General features: G+C 28.4%; 1 protein-coding gene across 1 annotated transcript; it reads right to left on the minus strand.

Moving 5' to 3' along the window:
* Positions 1–11253: 11253 nt before the first annotated feature.
* LOC109788102 (Fe(3+) dicitrate transport system permease) lies at positions 11254–15342 on the minus strand. The gene is made up of 3 exons (XM_020346757.2): positions 15127–15342; positions 12937–13264; positions 11254–11611 (listed from the first exon to the last, which is right to left on the minus strand). The coding sequence occupies exons 1-3, from the start codon at positions 15272–15274 to the stop codon at positions 11404–11406; spliced, it is 684 nt and encodes a 227-aa protein (XP_020202346.1). The 5' UTR covers positions 15275–15342; the 3' UTR covers positions 11254–11403.
* Between the last annotated feature and the right edge of the window lie 7988 nt (positions 15343–23330).

Consider the following 23330-nt stretch of genomic DNA (forward strand, 5'->3'; position numbering starts at 1 on the left):
AAAGTGATTTAGTTTTAAACCAATTTATTGATATGGTTCAAATAATTCATAAACTAGTTGAATTCAATAAAATGTTGCAATATAATTCGATTTGATTTTTTTTAAAATCGAACCACGCACACCCCAAACGAATAGTATTACTAGAAGCAAAATTTCCTTCGTCCGTAATGTATTATGGTAATGCATATGACTAATGAATAAGACATTATATGTGACAATCATTAAATTTGGATATGATACAATGAGTAATAATAATTATATACAAAAAAATTAAATATATAAAATACAATTTTAAAATATCATCTCCTTTCTATTTTTTACACAATTTCACTTTTTTTTAGAATTATGTCTCTATTCACCAAAAACATAATTTTACTCTAATAATTAATTACAAATTTTATTTTATTAACTACTTATTTCTTCTCAAATTAATTATTAGATACTTCCTCTGACATTTGAATTCCTTTCCCTCTCCAAGCATGACACTAGGATCCGCCCATTAAGAAAGAATGAAAGATAAAAGAAATAGTAGATAAACACCGAAATAGATAAATGAAAAATGGTGAGAAATGAAAAAAGTAAAAACATACATATAAAATGAAAATAATTTGTGGGCCTCACTCACACTTTTTTATTTCCCTATTTTCTTCTCTCTTTTTTTTTTTCTCTACCAAACATACTCAACTTCTTATTTTTACTCATTTATATTTTGTCTCTATCCTATTTCTTTTTCATAAGCAAATGATTAAAGTGATTATCTCGAGAGAGAGTTATTTATAATATGAGAACAAGAGAAGAAAAAAAATCTATGTAATCGTGTATAATCATGTTTGAATATTCAATCATGTGATTACTTAAGAAGTTGCGTAACTTCAAAAAAAAGGAAAGGAAAAAAACTCACATGATTTAATGTGTTTATTGACTATTTAAAATAAAATCTAATAGTCAACATTTATTTGTCTCACCATTACATAAAAAAAATCACTAATTATATATTTAAAAAAAACATCAATTTAATGTATTTATTGTTTCTCTGAGTTTCAACTTTGCTACACTTGGTAAATATTGAACAGCGAAAATAGTGTCTCTGTTACATGATTATTTAAAAGTGTGATACTTTCTTGAATTTAAGAAAATCTTCTTCTAATTTATAACCTAATAATAATTAAATCAACTAGCTTGTTTTTTAATTACTAGTATTTTAATATATGTAATAATATATGATAAAAAGATTATTTATATAAACTAGAATTTATAACAAAAAAATATTTTAAATATATACATTATATTATAATTAAAAATATAATTTGTATTTTAAATCTATAATAAATAATTTATATTGTGATATATGATGACTTTTACCTGTAGATAATTTTTAAAAATATTGAATTTAATTTAAAATAAATAATAAATATAAATTGAAAGAGAAAAAGTTATCTCTTTTTTTTTTTTACCAAACTATCATTAAAGAGTAGTCCTTTAAAAATGTTCTTATTCAATAAACTAATTTAATTTCTTCATAAAGAGAAGATATTATATAGAGAGACACACACATACATAATACATACATAATGAGAATAGATTCTTATGTGAGATCGTAAGAACTTAAAACTACAATTACTACCATAAATACCACCACTATTATGTGTATAAGTAATGATGATAATGATAAATGTTTTAATAGTAATGACATTATAAAAAATGATAATAAAGATGACAAGGTCAATGACAATAATAATATTTATTGTGTGGACAATAATAATGATAACAAAAAAAAATGATAATAGTGATAAAATATTAGTGATAAGAGGTGATAATGATTTTAAACAAGTGTTTCAATTTATGTGTTTATTTTAACTTAAGAATTAAGATGAATATATTCTTTCTTACATAAGAAAGTCATTATCATATTATACAATAACTCTAAGTTATGACACAATAAAAAATGACACATACCATGTGTACAAAAAAAAAATTAATGTTATTAATCTTACTTAAAAAAAATTAAAAGGTTACGTATTTTTTTAAAATTAAGTAATCAAATTAATTTTTTTTTATAAAAAAAGACTAAATTGAACCAATTAAATAAATAAAAAACCAAAAACATATATTAGTTCATTAAAATAATAGTATCTTTTGGTTTTATATATATATATATATATATAAATTAAAATAACAATTATTCTATTCTTTAAAATTAATAAAAATAGTTAAGCCAATATTGACTAATAATATCATAAATTTAAATTTTATTACAAAGATACTCATAACATATTTATAAAATTACCATAATTCATTGATTGGTTTTTTCATCGATGGACGTAGCTTATATCTCAATAATTAAATGAATAAATTCACTTTTATAAGAAAGGAAAATAAGAAAATATTTCATTAATAAAATTCTTATATAATTAAGGATATAATTATGTTTTTAACAATTTATAGATTTAAAGGTGAATCTATATCTCTTATAATTAAGAAAATATTTTCATTTTTTTATATAAATAAACAAAAGCAATATCACATAATTAAACTATAAGATATTGAAGATTTGCAAAAAAGTTGAGAGGTAAAGTGGGACATCATCACAGGAAGAGAAAGTATAGGAATTGTGGACATGTGATTAGTATTTTGGCTTGATGAACTTTTTTGGTCATGCCTTTAATCGATGCTTTACTTTTTCTACATCTCTATTTCTAAATTCGTCTTTTCAATATTAGGGGGCCACATTAAATGTCACCATATTCTTCAACCATAGTGGCAGCATATTCTTTACAGATAACTAAAGTCATGATGTCAAATATAAATTTAACAATTATCTTGTACTTTTAAAAAAATTAATTAAAGGTGGAGCTTTCTAAATAATTAATATGTTAACACCATAACTTTTAATCTTCGACCTCATGAAGGAAGGTTAAGATCTTAAATGTGACTAAAAGCATGCTCTGAATTAATGCCATTCAGATTCTTCAAAAACTTCTATTGCAGCATCTAACTTAATTAGTTTCCTAAACTCATGAAATAAATTATTAATAAATAAAAATAATATTGTGATATAATATAAAATAATATCATAAATTTAAAATATAATTTATTTATTTATATATATACTTAATCTGTGCGACTAGTTATACAACAATTTTTAGTGTATTTTTAACTTTTTATACAGCTTTTTAATTTAAAAAATCATCTTTAACATTATTTTTTAACATTTATAAATTATTAAAGTTTAAAATTATAAATATTAACTAACAGACCAATGATTCACTTTACATAGAAGATTCTGTACATAAATTATTACATTTATTTATGATATATAATATTTTTATGTATATCATATATATATATATATATATGTAAAACCTTATATATAATAAATAAATATATAATTATAAATAATTGTATTAATATAAAGATATTGTAGTACATAGAGAGAGAATCCTATCATAAATGTAGCAATATGGGTCAAAACCAAACAGATGAGTGTCATAATGGTAAACAAGTAAAATAAAGAAATATGTGTAGACTTGACAAGGACTGAGGAGGGTTTGGTGTCCTCTAAGAATTATTAGTAGATTTGTAATTGCCGTGCTTAGTTGTTTAGGTATAATATCCAAACTTTGTTCATTATTACTATGAAAATAAAGTTTACTTGTATTTAATGAAATTTACACACAATAACATATTTTTCATCTGTTGCATTATTGAGAGAGAGAAGAAAAGAAAAAAAGAAAAATACACTTGTAAGAATAATATAAATATATATTATTTTTATTAAAAGAACATTTGAAGAAAAACAAATACAGCACATATTAATTGTATAAGAAAACAAGAAGATAAAAAAAAATTCATAAAAATTACAATGACAAGAATAGATTTTGAATTTATGATCATACGCATTCTACCCTAACTACTAAGCTAACTCCATTAATTGTATAAGACAAATGCATAAAGAAATACATCTTTATTAAGAATTATAGCCATAAATATTATTTAAAAACATGAATAAAAGATATTAATTAAACTAAAAGGAGATGTATGACATAGCATGATTCACAAGTGTAGCGAGAGATCCAAATTGTCCCTAACATTATTCTTTTTTGCATCATTTTTAATTTTGACGTTAAGAACTGAATGCTTTTCATCTTTGAAAAGAAGTAACTCTTTGATTCCAGGTTGCACTTCATAATAATTAGGTGGAGTAAAGTTCATCCTTTGCCTTTTTGAAACACTTGTCATGATGTCATTCTCTTGAACTTCACACCAAGGACGCTTCATTGTTTTTTCTTGAGCTATATCCTTGTAAGAAAGCAAGTTCAAATGTTGAATTTGAATTGGAGGCAATAGATTTGGCTTAGCTATATCTTTTGCATGAAAAGTATTCATGTTAACCCTTGGAAGGGGGTTTGAATAATTAAACATTGAAGAGTTATTCCTTTGATCATTTGGATATAAAGAATTTGCTCCATAAAGGTTTTCTTGGTTATGAAATGTAGCTCTTGTTGAGGGATTAAGAAAACTACTTGTATGACTTTGTAAATCGACACTATTGATTAAATTTTTTTTGTTTGAGTCTGTCTGAGATGGAAGACTCATAAGATTACGATAATCAGTTTGTCTTTGAGCAATACTTGAAAGAGCAAAAGGCAACATTTGATCATGTCTTGTTCTTGAGAGATTAACGTTGTTGCCAGAGAAGACATGTGGCATCAGTAGTTGAGGCTTGACATCTACATTATTATTGTCTTGGCATTTTCCTACATTTAAAATGTGAAAAATTAATTATAAATAAAATAGTTAAGATTATAATCAATCATTCTTTAGTATTAGACATGTTCCAATCTCGAATCTATTAATATCATTAGAACAATTACATTTAAAATATTGTTCATTTTGATGAGTTAACAAATAATTTTAATTATAAACAGAAATATTTATTTATAAATAAAATTATGATGATTCAATGAGTGTTAAAACGAACAATATTTTATATCAGTAATCTTAATATTATTAGTAGACTTAAAATCGAAATAAAATATATAAAAATTATTCATTTATTGTCGCAAATATTCACTCTAACATTCCATATTTCAATGGATTAACGTATTTTTTCTATGGTATATTCACTCTAATGAAGAACTTTAAGAAAATATCAAAATGTGTATTGGTTGGTACCTTGCATGAAATTGAGAGGACGAGGACAATTTTGAGGTCTCTGTTGCATACCTTGAGGTGTCATTGAGTGATCCCTAAGTGATTGAAACCTATTGAGCATTTGATTGCAAGAGTTCCTTGGATGAATCCTCTCATTCTTTTCAACATTTTCTTTGTTGAGAGACAAAAAATAATTCATCATGGATATGAAAAATAAGACTCCTAAAAAAAGTTTAGAGAAAACTGGGAAGGGGTTATTTCACTGTGAGAAATAAATCATATTCCTATCCCCTATTTATATTAAGGGTATTTTTTTAAAATATATAAGAAAACTAAAATACGCATGTTTGAATACTTGCAATAGTAGTTGACTCGTGTGATTAATATAGACTAATTAAAAATATGCATATCTAGTTACTCTCGATTGTCGATTTACTTTTATTTTTTATCCATAATTGTCGATTTACTTTCAACCTGCAAATTAATAATATTAAATTTGATTATTTTAAAGTAACAAAATGCACTTAATAGGGATAATGTGCACTAATGATAGTTATTAGAAAATCATCTGATTGTAATTAACTTTAAAATTTGTTGAATATGTATTTAATTTTTTTTATCACATTTTTAACTGTTAATTTGTTAATCAATAACTATAAGCACACTTTATCTCCCAAAGGGCACCCTAAATTTAGACAAGTTAAATCTAATATGGTGATGTTAGATTCTTTCGAGATAAAGATGCAAAAAATTAATAATAATAAAGGTAAAAATTATATAATGATATATAAAATGGTAAAAAATCATTTATAAATATTTATTACATTTCAAAACAAAGTAAAAATAATATAGAAAAATGGAAATAATTACTAAAAACTAAACAGATCGTAAATATTTATATTTCCTTCGTTGTTAAATATATATATATTTTTCTTTAAAAGTTGGAGAAAAAGTAAAGAAAGAAACTGACTTAAATAAGTTATAAATATAATACACAATATAATTTAATACATGGTTTGGTCCTGAACTTTTAGACATTGTTCAATTGCATTCATAAATTAAATAAAAGTTGTAAGTATTTACATTATTGTAATTTAGTTTATAAAGTTAAAAATTTAATTTCATAAAATATTTTATATTCTTAAATTTGGCAATCACATCATATTGATATTTCATATCATTATTCATATGCATCATCTTTTAATTTTTACTCATAAAAATTTGTTATTATTATAAAATTTTTATGATTAGAAAGATTACGAAAGAATTCTTACATATAGGAATTCAAAAATATATGGATAGTTATATAGAATAATAATATGATATAGTTGTTCATATATAAATATATAAAAAAAAGTATTTTATAAAATTTTATGAATCGTTCAAAAACTAAATTATAAAATATAAAAAAAATGAAAGATCTAATTATAATTTTTTTAAAATTTATGACCTAATAAAAATTCACAAAAAAAATTAAAAACCAAATAATATATTAAACCTTTATCTAATCAGTGTACAATAAATTGTTAATTTTATATGAACTCAATTATTTTAAATAAAGTTTTAAATTTAAGTTATTTACATATTTCACAAAGTTAATAGATATGTGGGACGTAGTTTTTTCAAAAGGGAAACTTTATTTTGGTTAACATTGACTAGTCAAATTATTAATATCATACTTTGCTCAGAGTTTAAAGGTATTTTTATCACTAAAAAGTATGATTTATTTAAGATTTAATCTTTTCTATTTTTTTTTTCACTTTTGGATCTTATATTTAATAAACTAATATATTTTTTCCCCGTCACCAAAGTAAATTTAAGAGAAATTTTTTTTATATTTTGGTCTAAAACTAAGAAAAATTAAAGACGATTCGATTCCAAAAACATTCAGATTTTTTTAGAGATAAAATAATAATTGAGTTATTTTTTGTATATTAAAAATTTGACACTAATAAAAATATTACAAACTTTCTTCTAATTATTTAACATCAACTACATATATAGAAGAGTATTCTATTATTCTTACCTTTGTATAGTACATGTCACTATTTATACTAATCTTGTTAGACTTGATCCATATGCTATCATATCTTTATACTAATCTTGTTAGACTTGGATCCATATGCTATCATACTTTTAATGAAGTCTTTATATTCTTTATGGATTGCTTTGATACTTGGTGTAAATTGAGGAATCATTAACCTTACCCTTGAGCCAAATCCCTCTGTAATATATATATATATATATATATATATATATATATATATATATATATATATATATATATATATATATATATATATATATATATATATATATATATATATATAATTTTGTAATAATTTAATTTTATATAATAATTTTTAAAAAAAGACATATACTAATATTAAAAGTTAAACATTTAACAAATATATATTACATTTATTAACATTAATAAATATATTTTATTCAATATTATTATTGATGTTAACTTTAAAAATACAAAATTAATGATATATATCATGTTAATATATTTAATATTTTCTGTTTTAAACTTATTTATTCAAACAAAGAGAAAATTAATATAAAAAAATTAATGTATATATGTATATATACTTAATAATATTTTTGAATATATAGATAAAGAAAATAAATAATATTCTATTACTATTATTTAAAATATTTTATAAATAAATAATAATTAATATATTTCTATTATTACATTAATATTCATTTAATTCTTTCTTTTTTAAAATTTGTTTTATAAACTATGTTGTGAAAAATAATTAAATAATATTGTTATGTATAATCTATAGACATTTGTGTATATATATATATAATCCTTAAATAATTAATTTTTATTTAATAGTATACTTTTAATATACATAAATATATATCCTCATATAAATAGTCATACATTCAATAAATATATAATAAATTATTTAAAATTAATAAACATATTATTTATTCAAACAATAAGAAAATTGATTTAAAAAAACACTATAAATAAATAGTAATATTAAATATTTTAACAACTACTTTTTAAGTGAATATATATATATATATATATATATAGAAATTTATTCATATTATATAAATATTCACTTAAAAATCCCCCTCTTAAAACCTTTTATAAATAACAATTTTATCAATTTATTAATATTATACTAATATGCATTTAAATATTTCTATTTAAAATTGAGTGTATAAATTTTTTTTTGAATAATAAGAAAAATATAAAATTTATAATGTATAATTTATGAGGTTTGACTAGAGAGAAGATTTTAAACAGAAGGTCTATGGTTCATGAGCTTTATTTCTTCCAATCTTTTTCTCTTCTTCTTCTTAATTCTCTTCTAAGTGGTGTTGTTATGATTCGGGTAGTGAAAATCTCAAATCAAGTCGTTGAATTCGTGTAGAGCCGATCGTTCTTCTATTACCTTGGAATTACATCAGGGTTCTTCAATTTCACTTTGTTCCGAGATAAGGGAAGCTGGAATCTTTGAGTTTTGATGGTTGCATGTTGTTCATAGGACTTGAATTGAGTTGTTTTTGGTGCATGAGTACTATTTCTTCCATTGCATGTTGAGTTTTTTGAGTTTCAAGTGTGGAGGTCCAAAAATGGTGAAGAACAAGGATGCCCTATGTCACCAAAGGATTGAGCCATTTGGAAATGATTGAGCACTTTGGGGGCCGCGTAACAGGGGGTCCTTGGAGGCAAAGGGCTGACTGAGCGCTTTGGGGCTCGTGTGATTGAGGGATCTCTAGAGGTAAAAGGCTGAGTTGTTTGAAAACAGTTGAGTGCTTTTGAAAACGTTGAGCGATTTAGGAAGCGTTAAGCGATTTAGTGCTTGTGCAATTGACTATGTTGTCTTCCAAAAAAGTGTATATGGCTTGTATTGATCAATTATGTTCTTGATATGATTGAAATATTGTTGTATGAATGGTGAAGCATTGATATGCTATTATTGTATGAATTGTTAAGCATTAGTATACCATTCTTGGTTGAGGTGTTAAGCATTGATATGTTATACATGATTTGATATTATTGATTTCTATATATGCATTGACTGGATGTGATGTATATAGTAGATGTATGGTGAGGTGTTGATGTTAAGAATGCGATGTGGCATTAAAGCATGATGACTAACTTAGAACTTGAGGAGAGAAAATTATTTTAAAAACTGAAGAACCCACGTAGGAAATCTTGGAATAGTACTCGAGTAGGCCATTGTTTGAAAAACCCTCCTTGAGTAGGTGAGTCTCTTGGAGTGGGTTTTTGAGGTGTGTTAAACCTCCTCAAAGTTTTTAGTTAGCGGTTGAGTAAGGTATGAGGTCGAGGGCTAGAACCCTTAACCAAGTACTTGGAAACGTTGTGTAATTCCTTGAGGATAATCAGTGGACAAATTTCATATGTGACTTGGTAATGCATGCTAAGGTCATGGTAAGCCTATACCCAATTGTACTACTCTTGATGGTGGAACCAAACTTTCCTAGTGTAAGTGATGAGACTCGAAAAACCAAAAGAGGGATTAGTGTCCCATTTTGTTGTGATTAAGCCGACACTTCGAGCGTGAAAACGATTAGGTTGGTTCGATAGAGTGAAAATCACTTAGACTGCTCATGTTATTAGGAGATCTCCGTAAGTGAATGTGTGTCGACATATTGGTTGATGTGTTTGCATATGATATATGTTGAGATGTGTTCATGTGCATTTTTAATGTCTTTTGGGACACAATTGGGTGAGGTACATGCTTGCTTTGGATCTTATTAGTTTTCATGTATGATATCTGGTGTGTTTTTGTATATTATAAACTTGTTTTCTATATGTACATGTTTTTGAACTCTAGCTTACTTTTTCTGTTTCCATGGTAGTTTGGATTACGATGATTATACGTTGCATGAGAGCTACTATTGGCAAGGGCGTGATTTTTTGTTGATGGTGGTGCTACTACATGTAGCTTGTATAATTGTGTTTGATTGACATTTAGGATCCTAAACTGTTTTATTTTTTATGATTATACATATACGGTATATATATAGAGTTGTTTCTTAAATACTTTTATACTTATATACACATCATAATGTGTATATCCATGTAAAGTGAGTATGAAATCTCAAGCATATGAGTAGTTTCACTATTATTTGAAGATTTTCACGAGATGTATCAGTCATGACCGGTTGTTACATAATTTGTGTGTAATATGCATTTAAATATTTCTCTTTGTGTGCGTGTATGTGTATGCATGTGTAGTTCCAAAACATAATTATTTGAATGAAATTAATTTTTAATAAAATTGATTTTATGCAAATTAATTTTGAAGTAAAATTATCTTCAAAGCAAGTTGAATGTAAAAGTTGTGTAAATTTTCCAACTCAACATAAAAGCTATGTTTTGGCTGAGATAGTGGGAATGCTTAACAATCAAATGTGAATTTTTGTATCCAATTTTATGTAGGTTTAATAACCCTTTTTCATTCCTTTAAGCAAGCTAAGTAAGACATGAAATTGGTATGGATTAGAGACGAACCGTATTAGGGGGCGCATATGATGGCACTTCAATATTCAGCTGTAATCTTAAAATAAAAAAATAATAAAAGTTGTGTTTTATCACTTTTAATATAACCCAAATTTGAAAGTAAAATGAATTTTACCAAACAATTACCAAATATTTATATTTATATTTATATTTTTTACTAAAATCAAGTTACCCCGAAGCAAAATCAATTTCGATGTTGCTAATCAGTGCAGTATTTTTCATTGTCAATCAAGATGTAACATGCATTTACTGGTGCATAAATTGCATAAATTTCAATCCCATTTAATGGCAAAACTCTTTACTTCTAATGAAGACCGTTTATTAGTGTACAAGTCTCATAGAGTTCATTCCTCTACAATAAGATCGTACCAGATTTTTTTGCGGTAAACCATTTATTTACTTGTATAAATGAATAATCACATATTCTATCACACTAAATCAGACTGATTCTGCAATATTTTGTGAACTGAAGTAATTTTAAAATAAGTTATGCAGTGATCATTCTTTCAGAGACTAGACTAAATTAATTGGTGTTTCACTTTGAAGTTTTAATCAAAGTATGTTTGTACCAACAGAACAGGTAATTTGAATATTCATTAGCTTCACATTATAAACTCAGTGTACAATCACTCAAACTAGACCAAGATGATCAATTTTCTAAACAGCAACATCATTTTTTTTTACCGTGACAATGCTCAAAAGCATGTTAATTACAAAAACATTTATATATCTCACAAGGTAATAATCTTCCTATGTGAGTGCTCTCCGATCGTAACTACTTCTCCATGATCGTGATCATGAAAAAGTAGGGTCAAGACTCCTACTAAACACAGCACTGAACCAACAAGAAGTTTGTCATATCGCTCTACCCAGTGAAACTTCAGCTGACTGGCCCCATAAAATGACAATGCTACTAGCGAAGTCATCACAGTTATTGTGCTGTAAATGCAATATGTGTGAAGCTTGTTTAGTAATATGAATATCTAAACATAAAATTTTGCAAACTTAACTGGCATCTAAATCAAACTAGCATCAATCCAGATTAGGAAGCTCTTGGACTTAAAGGATTATGAATCTGTAGTGCAGAACAGCATTCAAAATTCATATACGAGACAAGATAAGGATTCTTATACGTTCCATCAAGCAACCTGTATTTCCAAAAGGTAGTCAAGGGATCTAGTTCAACTGTTAACCATCTTTGTTTAGCTTGGATGAAATCTCAAATTTCAATTAGTTTGTGGTGCCAAAATTGATACGTTTGTCCGACATGTCTTACTAGAAGACTTAGCATAAGTTGTTATGAAAAATGGTTTACATGATGTCTTGTTATTACAACTCCATAATTCATGTATTTCCATACACTGTAGGCAAATGTCCAATCGAAGAGTAATTGTTGTCAGAAACCAGACTAGGCAGTCCAACCAGTTTAACTGTTTAACCATGAATTGGATGCTTATCCAACTATAACCGTCTCAAAACTGAATTGATGGTCAAACACCTTTGGACCAGGTAAAATCACTCAACCTGGTTTAATCTGTTGATTCTGTTCACTTTTCCCGAAAGATTTTATAAATTTGATATTGCTTCATGTGAATTACATACAAATTAAGACTCGATAGTATTTCCTAACATTGTAGACAAATGTTCAAGCAATGGTCATTGTTGTCGGGCCAAACAGACTGGGTGGCCCAATTGATCTAACCATGAATTGGTAACTTGTCTGATCATAATTCAATCTCAAAACTGAGTAGATGGTCAAACAACTTCAGACCAGTTAAAAGCACTCAACCTGATTTAATCAATTCATATTTCCTGAAAGATTTTATAAATTTCATTTGTTTCATAAATTTTTTTTGAACAATGTCATCAAGATTCAACTACCTAGTTAAAACAGTTCAACCTGATCTGGATCTCCCTAATCCCTACCTAGTTTTACTCTTGGGTCCAGATTTAACAACATCAAATAGTTCATTAGGTTGAATTGCACATACCTGTTTCGATAGTCAAAACACATTTTCATGATCATGGAGTAAAAGATTTTTTGGAAGATTTTGCTTTTTTCAATGTTACTGCCGATGTCAGAATTCAGTATTGATAATCTGACACCATTTTCCAACAAATAACATATCATTCTAAATAATCATAGGCCAACACAGATCCACCAAACATGCACATGGAAGCTTTAGAAAAGTATGCATATCTGAATAAGAAGCACAAAATAGCAGGAGAAAAAATTCCTATGGATTAAGGTAATTGACTAATACCTGAATAGTAGTACTATGATGGCAAGCACCATCATGGAGGATGAATTTCCAACAGCAAGAAATACTGGGAGTGTTGTCGCACAAGGAGACAAGGCAGGAACAAGAATAAGTCCAGCTACAGCCATTTTCTCCATGGGTTGGTTGTGCGAATGACTATGGCCACCCTTTCCCATCAGAAACAGAAGTATATAACTACCACCCAAAAATACAAGCAAAAGTGAAGCAATCTTGTGCACTGTTTCTTCACCAGCAATGGTGTTAGCCATGGTAATTGCTGTTATACCAAGCAGTGAAGTGGATATTACGTGCAAAATTGCTCCAAATGCGGCTGCATGAAATAAAATGAATAAGGTTAATGAACAAAATTCTAGCACAGTCTTCTGAGTCTTTGTATTAGAAATCTAAAGGTAACATCAAACACCATAATAAGTTAAGGAAAATCTGCCAGTCTTCTGATTATTAATGATAATTATGATGCCAGTAGAAAAGAACTTAATCTTCTGAGCTCAATCTCTATTGTATTGTTTTCCCCCACTTGTGGCTTCTCCTCTGTTGTTCAGTTTGCCCACTCACTTTCCAGCAGGCTGGGAGTGGCAACCAATTCTCTTGTCCAAAAAAAAAAAAAAAAAAAAAAAACAGCTCTGTTTGTTTCTGAATTCTTGTTGCATCATTTTTCTTTTCTTTTGATTTCTAGTGTTCTCATTTGTTCCTATTTTTTGCACTGTTTTTTTTTTAAGAATAACTGTCTCTCAAGTCTCAATTCATGCTCTAGTTTTTCTACTCCATTTTTTTTCTTTGAAAACAGCTCTTCCAACAGTCAAATGACTGTGTTTTGTTATGGCATCCCCTCAACCACACACAGAAGCAGCTCCACAAAGAAACAGTTCTGCAGAAGCATCAATATTAGTGTCTTCTTGTGCATTGGTTAAACCTACAGGTGACAACATTGACATAGCATGGCAGTGTAACAGGTTGAAAGACAAGATATCGTATGGGAATAAGAGGAGATGTAAAAGGTTGGTTACATATATGAAGCAATGGATAGGGCTAAGAAGGAAATTCAAAATGTTCTACCTGACTCAAATAGGATTATCTCCAATAAAAGATACCTATAGTCTTTACTAAATAAATAAAGAAAGAAACAGTGCTGTCAAAGGCAATGAAGACAGGAACAAAGAAATTTTTGCAATTCATGTCCATCCTAACGCAAATAACTTCTGCACTACAGTTGAGTGGTGGAGGATGTATGTATCACATACACCAAAATTGCAAAAACTTTCCATTATTGAGCTTGATTTGTAGTTCACTGGAATGTGAGCATAATTGGAGTACTCTTGAGCATGTAAGTTGATATTAAATGATTTAAATTTGCAGAGTTTCATTTAATGATTGTGAAACTAAGTTTTATTTTTCAAAACTATAATATAAATATATTTGAAGAAGAGAGATATGCTTGAGCTTCAAAAGTTGCAAGACTGGGTTTATATCAAGTAAAACCAAGCTCTCAAAGAACACTTTGAACGTTGTGAAGTTGATCCCATTCTATAATAACAAGTGGTTAGTGAGAGAAATGGTGGAGATGGCAAAGATGCTAAAGAAGATTTGGTCTTTAATGATGATACCATGACTTGGAAAGATACTGCCAATGCAATTGGGCGGCTGCATCTAGGCTTTCAATCTCTAGGGGAAAGGGAAAGAAATTGATAGTTGAGGATGATGAGGAAGAGATCTAAAATTTTAGTAGTAATGAAAATGATAAGAAAGACTTGAATCATGAAGACGATTATCGAAGATTCCTATCAAGGCAAAGTTTTATTTGAATTTAAATTTTTAATTAGTTTAGCCAAAGCAATCGTGTTAAATACTAAGGAGGAAAGTTTTACCCTACTTTTTGGATTAATTATGAATACTTCATGAATTTTGAGCATTGTTCTTCAACACTTAGATGTGCATAGTATACATACGTAACTCAAATCATTTACAACAATATTTAGTCTCATAATCGCATCACTAGATTTGATATTTATGCAGAAATCAAGTCATTTGCGAGAATAATTTATCTCTTGTGATTCACTTAACTCACAAGTGAGATCCGAAGAACGCAGAAGAAAAGCAGAATCCGTAAAGCATTGTAAAAGTAGAGCTAAGTAGCGGAATTAGAGAGAAGAGAGGTGGAAATGGAGAACGTACTGACGAGGAGAGTGGTGGAGAGAGTCCATTTCTGAGCGCGACCGACAATGGAGAAAGGAAGCCAGTGAGTGGGAATGAAGGAATGAAGAAGCGAGACGGTGGCGATTCCGCCGATGGTGGATAGATCTTCAGCGGTGAAACCACCCATATTCTTCAGATCTCCAAAACTGCCAATCCTGTTCCAGATTTCTTGCCACAAGATGAATAAAATGCACAATAGTATTAGTGGGGTAAATTCTTATTTATTTATGAAAAAAAAAAGTATATACACTAATATTTAATTATTATAATTTTTTTATTGAACATATAAAAATATTTAATACATTAAAGTTTGATGGTCATGAGTCTTCTAATTAAATATTAATGTAATTTTTTTACGGCTAATAGATAATATTAATGTAATGTTAATATAGTTTTTTACTTCTTTGTCATAAAAGTTATCATAAATTATATTTTATAATTAATTAAAGATGTAAAATTAGAATATCATTCAATTTAATGATTTTTTTTGTGAATAAGTTGGTTGAACGAAAAAAAAAACTACTAATACTATTGGATAAAGTGTTAATCACATGTTAAAACTCTTACTAAAGATTTACTTAAAAAATTATTGCACATACCCAAATCATAGAGTGTATTCTTTTCTTCTTTGTGTCGTGAGAAAAAAATTAGACAAAAAATAACTAGAAAGAAAAGAAACTAATGTAGGGAATAGAGATCCTTCTTATACACTTGAAACACAAAATTTAGAGGATTCCTCCATGTTATATGTTGAACCCTCAACCTATCTCCCCGACTTACAAGGACATAAGCTACTTGATTAATCGCTTTCGAGATTCTAGTAAATGTAACTCGTTAATCTCTTTCCACCAAATCTTTGATATTATTGATTATATTTTTATGCTTATGAATAAGATTCCTCTCCCAATTAGCGCGTTTAATCATAGACACTGCACCAATACAATTTGACTCGCACACCACTTGTTTGTAGTCAAATTCCAACAATTTATTGCAAAAAGTTCAGTTTGCAAAAGATCACCCCCTGTCTTTGAATTGGTAAAACCACCCAGCCATCTCCCCACGTTATCCCGAATAAGCCCTCCATATCCCATCCTATTTTGACCCTCCAACCAACTACCATCAATATTTACTTTAACCCCTGGATAATTTGGTGGGGACCAACATGTGTTTTCCAACCATGTTTTCATATAATTAAGCTACCAATTCAATTCAGCAAGGGAAACATGCACCTTCTTTAGCACCAAATGCATCGCCATCGTGAACCTTGAAAAACCATATTGTTTCTATACCTCCATATCCATCAGTTGGTCGTGGCCAACCTTATAGCCTCAAAATGCATAACAATGTCTTTGAACCAAACAACGCTCTTTGAGCTAATGAATAGATGAGGTGGAGTATATCCCAACCAAGACTAAATCTCACGAGAATGTGGGCAATCATAAAGTGCATGAAGGATTGTTTTTTGCTCACTTGAACAACGTGCACAAAGGTCAGTCTCCCTCAACCGTCTTGAGTGGTGAAACATGTTCGTAGGTAAGGCTGTATGCAATCCTAACCATAGAAAAAATTTCACTTTTTTCTAGAATGTGTAGTCGCCACACACTTTCTTCCAAATAAGATTGTTCAACCTGATGCTCTCTACGTTAAGAAATCTAAACCTCAATGCAGCTAAATAACATCCCAAAGGGTCTCCCGTCCAAGTGAATGAGTCTACCCCAACTTTAGTTGAAGGTATATCAAGTTGTTGAAAAAACACAGCCACTTATTCGAGATAGCAGTGCAAAGGAAGCCAAAATCTCATGTTTCAAGTTGCCAACAATCTACCATTGTAACAGTAAAGTCACTAATGTGAATCACTAGAACCTAAGCTCCAAGTTTACCCATTTCAGACCCGTTGTCAAACCACAACAATGAGTGACTAGACCCAAACTTTGAATGAAACCCCTCACGGATGAATTAAAGCGCCTTAACTATACTCCTCCAAACTAGTAAGGTGTCTGACTTACTGCATACATGGAGAATTGAATCATCGTTCAAATATTTGGCACAAACAAAACTAACCTAAGGTTTGTAGTGAGAGTGGACGAGATCCCAGATCAACTTCCCAAGGAACGACATATTCATATGTCGAGCCTCCCGTACCCTTAGTCCTCCCATCTCTAGAGGCTTTGAAGTCGTAGAGTGTTTGATAAACAGAAAAAAAAAAAAAAAAAAAAAAAAAAAAAAAAAAAGAGAGAGAGAGAGAGAATAGAATTGAAAGAAATAGAAAGTGAATGAAAATAAATAAGAAATAAAATAAATTTTAATTGTTTAATTAAAAATTAGATAAAAAATCATATATATATATATATATATATATATATATATATATATATATAATAAGATAATTTTAATTCCTCACCTTATTATTCATTAACTAAATTACTCAACTCATTTTTTCACTAAGATGGTAAAGAGTTTCACTCATTTTCACTAAGAAGGTAAAAAAGTTTCATCGAGATACAACTGTTCAATTGACCTAAAGTGATAGTAGATCTTTATGAGAAAGGTTTCAAATTCATACATTTGAAGGAGAAACATGAGTGTCTGATTACTCAAGTAAGTAAGACACAGGTAATCTTTATAAAAATAAACATAAAAAGTCAAACTCATGTTGAAAAAGTTATCTAATCAAATCAAATGACTAACATATTTTGAGTGGGCTTTCTAAGATTTTTACTGAACGTGTTTCATAACATTCAACTGCACGAAACTTTGTACTAATGTCAATGTTTTAATATGAGTTAATCACTTATACATTGTCAGTGTAAAGTTTTTTACACTGATAGTCAATTAGAACCGTTAATAATATATTTTTATTTTAATTTAATTAAATGAACAGATGAAAAGACACTATTAACGGCTCTAATTGACTGTCAGTGTAAAAAAACACTTTACACTGATAATGTATAGGTGATTATCTCTTTTAATAACATAAATAAAAACTTGTTTGGATATCAAATTAGAACACTAGAGAGTCAGATAAACACGAACCGAACCTAACTAAATTTGAGATATATTCTAATTTGAATTTTATTAATTTTAATTGATTTGATTAGTTTATTTTTCAATCTAATTTGAATCAATATAGTTTAATTATGTTTAGTTTAATTTAGACTGGATCATTAAACTTACCGTTAAAATAATAAAAATTAAAAACTAGAAAAATACAAAATTTTATTAGATAACTTGTATAAAAACTAGAAATGTAATGTACACTAGAAGACAAATAAATAATTTATTATATAGTATACTATTGTTTAGATAATATAAAAGAGCATATATATATATATATATATAACACAATATATAAAAATGATATTATTTTTTATAACATATTTTAAAAAAATTTTATTTATTATTTATATTAGTAATAATACACACTTTTTTTTAGTGTAGAACAATTCAGTAATATTAATTTAAATATAAAAAAATTATTTATCCAAAACGAGTCACAATTTTGAAACTTCCATACACAATACTTACAAGGCATGGTAAAATAATCGAAAGCCTAACGTGTATATAAGTTAACCAACGAATAACAGAAATAGACGAATAAGACCTGGTCAAATAAATATGTAACAATGTAACTTGTTAACTTGATATAGGAAACGTTAAAAAAATTAAATCAAAATATTTAATTTAAATTTTAAATAATAAAATTATTTGCCAACCATCATTCTAGATTTGTGATCGGAAATTAGAAGAGTATGCTTAATGGAACGCTTATGTAATATTTATTGATAGATTCAAATAACAAAAAAGAAGCATGATTAGTACCATACATTATTTCTTGCATGCTTTGTAAATATGCAAGAAAAAGCATTGCAAATGGATGGTTAATAAGTAAAGTGGTAAAATATAATGTGATCAAACAAAATATAAATAGAGTTAATCACCTATACACTGTCAGTGTAAAAAAATTTTACACTAGCAACTAATTATATCTTTTAATTATATTATGTTACTATATACGTTTATTTTTAACAATAACATGACATAATTAAAAAATATAATTGATTGTCAATATAAAATTTTTTTACGGTATATATGTGATTAATTCATATAAATATATTTTAAAAGTATTGTTTAATCCTTATGCGTGTGTTTGAATTATAATTAATTAGTTATCCATTCATAACTAAATTCAAACGTGTAATCTATTATTTTTTATTTATATAAATAAAAGTAATCACAAACATGCAAATTACAATTAACAACTGAATACATTTTTTTTTTTCGTTTCTAGAATATCCACCACCGATAGCAGTGACTAATCCCCTCGTTACATTGAAAACACCTCAAAAGGTGGAATAACTGGCCCCAAAATTTAACACAGCTACATACACAATTAACAACCGAATACATATATCTTATCTTCATGAATCTTTAATATTTGGTTCAACTTTTAAAACACATCTATCTTTTATACGATCATATTATATTTTACCACTTTACTTATTAACCAACTATTTAGAAACTATTTTCTCACATATTTCAAAAAATGCAATAAAATAATATTTTTTCATGGACATGGTAACCATGCTTTTTTTAATTTGGATCTATCAATAAATATCACATTAAGCGTTCCATTAAGCATACTCTTCTATTTTGCCGATCACAAATCTAGAATAATAAAAATAAAATAAAACTAATTAAAAACAAGGAGCTCATAACTAACACAATAATTAATCATAGCCACCAAAGCAGAACAGGAAGATTAAAAAAAAAAAAAAAAAAAGGTGTTGATAGTGCCAGAGTATAAAATTTTGTGTAGCAATCATTTTTGTTTATTCATTTACCTTGACCACTGCACAGTGGTGCAGCTGCATTTGACAAATAATGAAATTTGAAACAATTTTTTTTTTAAATTATAACTATATAAAAATAAGTTTTTTTTTTTTATGGCACAGATTTTGTGCAGTTGTATAAACAACAATAGAGAACCCCGATCCCATCTGGCTGGAACATATATGACCAAAGTTAAAGTACTATTCTTGGACATGTGATTCTATGTTGGCATGTACCAAAACAACAAAGCAGAATAATTAAGCTAATAAGTAAAAAAAAAAAACACTTTCTAAATAATAAAAACTAAAAAAGTGTCAATTTTTTTCATAAGCAAAAAAAACATAATATTAAGAAAAAGAAGTACAAAGGGTACTCCAAAAAAGAATATACATTTTTCCAATTTTGAAATGATGACCGTTTCACAATTTTAGCTATTTACATGATCATCGACAAACTTAATCATAAAATGTTTTTAATCTTATAAAATCATTTGCGTAAAAGTAGAGTTTGAAATAAAAATAATAATTTATGTTTAAGTTTTTCCACCTAAAAAGTAATACCAATAGAATTAATATTTTCTGAATAGTTTAAAGTTCATGTAACACATGTATGTACCATAAATTATTTGGTTAAACATGGTTTCATGATTTCATCTACCACAAAAGCAATTTGCGGGTGGGTAGGTGGGAAATATTAGTTTGCAGAGAAACATCACAATTAGTCGGGCATTTTGACCACTATAAATAAAAAAGAAAATAAAATTTCAAAAAAAAATTAAAAAAAAAAACTATTTACCGAAATAAATAATTTTGGACTCGTAGGAGAGAGAAGAGTATGAAAACGTCAAACTGGTTGACGTTTTTCTTACACTGTGTATGCAGGAACCGTGCTAGAAAGTGTAAGTGGGGAAGGCGTCACACTGGGTGACGTTTTTTAACTATTCATCCTTTTTCAGATGCACAGTTTCAGTGGCTCAGGGAACAGGGAATCAGTTCAGTGGCTCAGGGAATCAGTTTGACCAGGAAAGGTGCTCAAAAAACGTCAACATAGGTGACGATTTCAGTATAAAAAATGAACAAAGAAAACGTCAACTATGGTGACGTTTTCAGTTCATATACGCTGCTCCCTTCCTTCTTAAATAATGCCAAAGTGAAATGAGAAAGAGTAGACTAACAGAAAAGGAGAAACGAAGAGAAGGAGAAGGTGTGAACCAATTGAAGCTAAAGAAAAACGAAGAGAAGGAAGAAAAGAGGTAATTTTAACTATTTTGAAAGCTTTGGACGTTGTTATTTCGTGCAGGTTTTTGGCAGTGAATGATTCTGGAACGGCCCGTTCTGAAACCAGAACAGGCCGTTCTGAACCAGTTTAGTGTGTGTTAAATTTAAAACCGAAACGGCCGTTCTGGTTTCAGAACGGGCCGTTCTGGTTTCAGCCATTTTATTGCCATTTTTTTGTGTTATATAATTTAAATGATTCGAAATTAAGTGTAATAATTTATGTTTGTGTGATTTTAATTATATAATATTGATGTAATAGTATAAGATTATTTTGTTTAGGATTTAATTGATTATTCGTTATTTAGGGGTAAACGGTATTTATTATTTAAAATCTATGTACGTATTTGTTGAGTTGATTGTGTATATTTTCAGAATGTCTCGTAAAAGAGTTAATCCGGGACCCATTGATGATTCTTTATTGACTATGCAATCAATTCACGTGTCTGAGCACGTATGGAATGGTGAGGCTGATAGAGTTCTTCGTATTAGAAGAGCTACCAAAAGTGGTCATCGAGATGAGTCAATTCCTGAAGAATTAAGACCATATCTTGCACGAGCAGGGATGCTTGGAGTGGCTGAAATCTCATACTTTCCTATTGACCACCAGTTAATTTCAGCATTAGTTGAGAGATGGAGGCGAGAGACACACACTTTTCATATGACATTTGGAGAGTGTACAATTACATTGGAAGATGTTTCTGTTTTGTTAGGTCTAAAGGTACATGGAGACCCAATTACTGGTTGTTCAACATATAATTGGGTCCCACTTGTTCAAGATTTGTTTGGAATAACACCACCAACAAATGCAATTAAAGGTGGAAGGCTGAAGATGAGCTGGGTTGATGAACATTTTTTTGATATTTCGATGCATGTGCATAGCATTGAACAAATGGAACGATACACCCGAGCTTATATTTTGCGGTTGCTTGGAGGTATGCTTTTCTGTGACAAGTCTTCAACTTTAGTCCCGATGAGATATTTGGTGATGTTAATTGATTTAGACCAATGTGGGCAACTTAGTTGGGGATCAACCTTACTTGCTCATTTATATAGAGAACTGTGTGTTGCCACTAATTATGACAATAAAGAAATTAGCGGGGCATGCATTTTACTACAATTGTGGGCATGGTATCGGATGCCGTATTTTGCACCCTTCACGGCACCACGAAATATTTTTGGTGTTCCTTTAGGTGCAAGGTAATATTTTAATTTAAATTGCGTTATTAAATATTAGATTTAACATGAGACAAATAATTTTAATTAACTTGTTAATTTTTGATATTTTTAGGTGGAATAGTGCCTTGCAGGTGACACAAAAAAGTGTTGTTCAGATTCGCGATGTGCGTTAGATAAGATGAAAGATAAAGATGTACATTAAGAGTTGTTATTCATTACAAATTAAAAGTGGATATCTTCAAATTACTATTCATTCATTTATAACTTTTTGTGTTTTTTGTTTGCAGTTTGTTTGGCAGCCATACCTTCCATATTTTCATTCTCTACCACCATATTGTGTAGAGAACACAAATATTTGGAGGGCGGTAGTACGATTAATTGACTTTCATATTATTGAGTATCACCATGCTGACCGTGTGATGCGCCAGTTTGGCATGGTACAACACATTCCTCGTCCTCCACGTCAACCAGATAATTTGCATGATCTAACTCTACGCGACAAAGATGACATTGATTGGCGAGTTCAGCATGCTGTCTTTCTACACGAGTGGGAAACAAGGTTAGATCGTGTTTGGACACAAGAAGCTTGTACTACTACACGTTTAAGTAGTAATTCAGAGTACATGGTGTGGTATAGAAGACACACCAGACGTTGGATTGGGCCTATTACTGCAAAACACGGTTATGTGGTAAGTAACATATAATAATAAACATTTTATAATTATTTGTTTCGATTATTTATATTTGTGTTTATATTAAGTTGAACATGTACAAATAACAATATTTTGATTTACAGGAGGACACTATGGAGGAAATGTATCATAAGGCTAAAACACAACCTAAAATCAGTTTTTCAATGCAAGAATTGACTGATAATCTTGCTAACTGTTTAGAGGTATA

Source organism: Cajanus cajan, chromosome 9 (genome assembly GCF_000230855.2).
Source record: "Cajanus cajan strain Asha chromosome 9, NIPB_CcT2T_4, whole genome shotgun sequence".
NCBI lineage: Eukaryota > Viridiplantae > Streptophyta > Magnoliopsida > Fabales > Fabaceae > Cajanus > Cajanus cajan.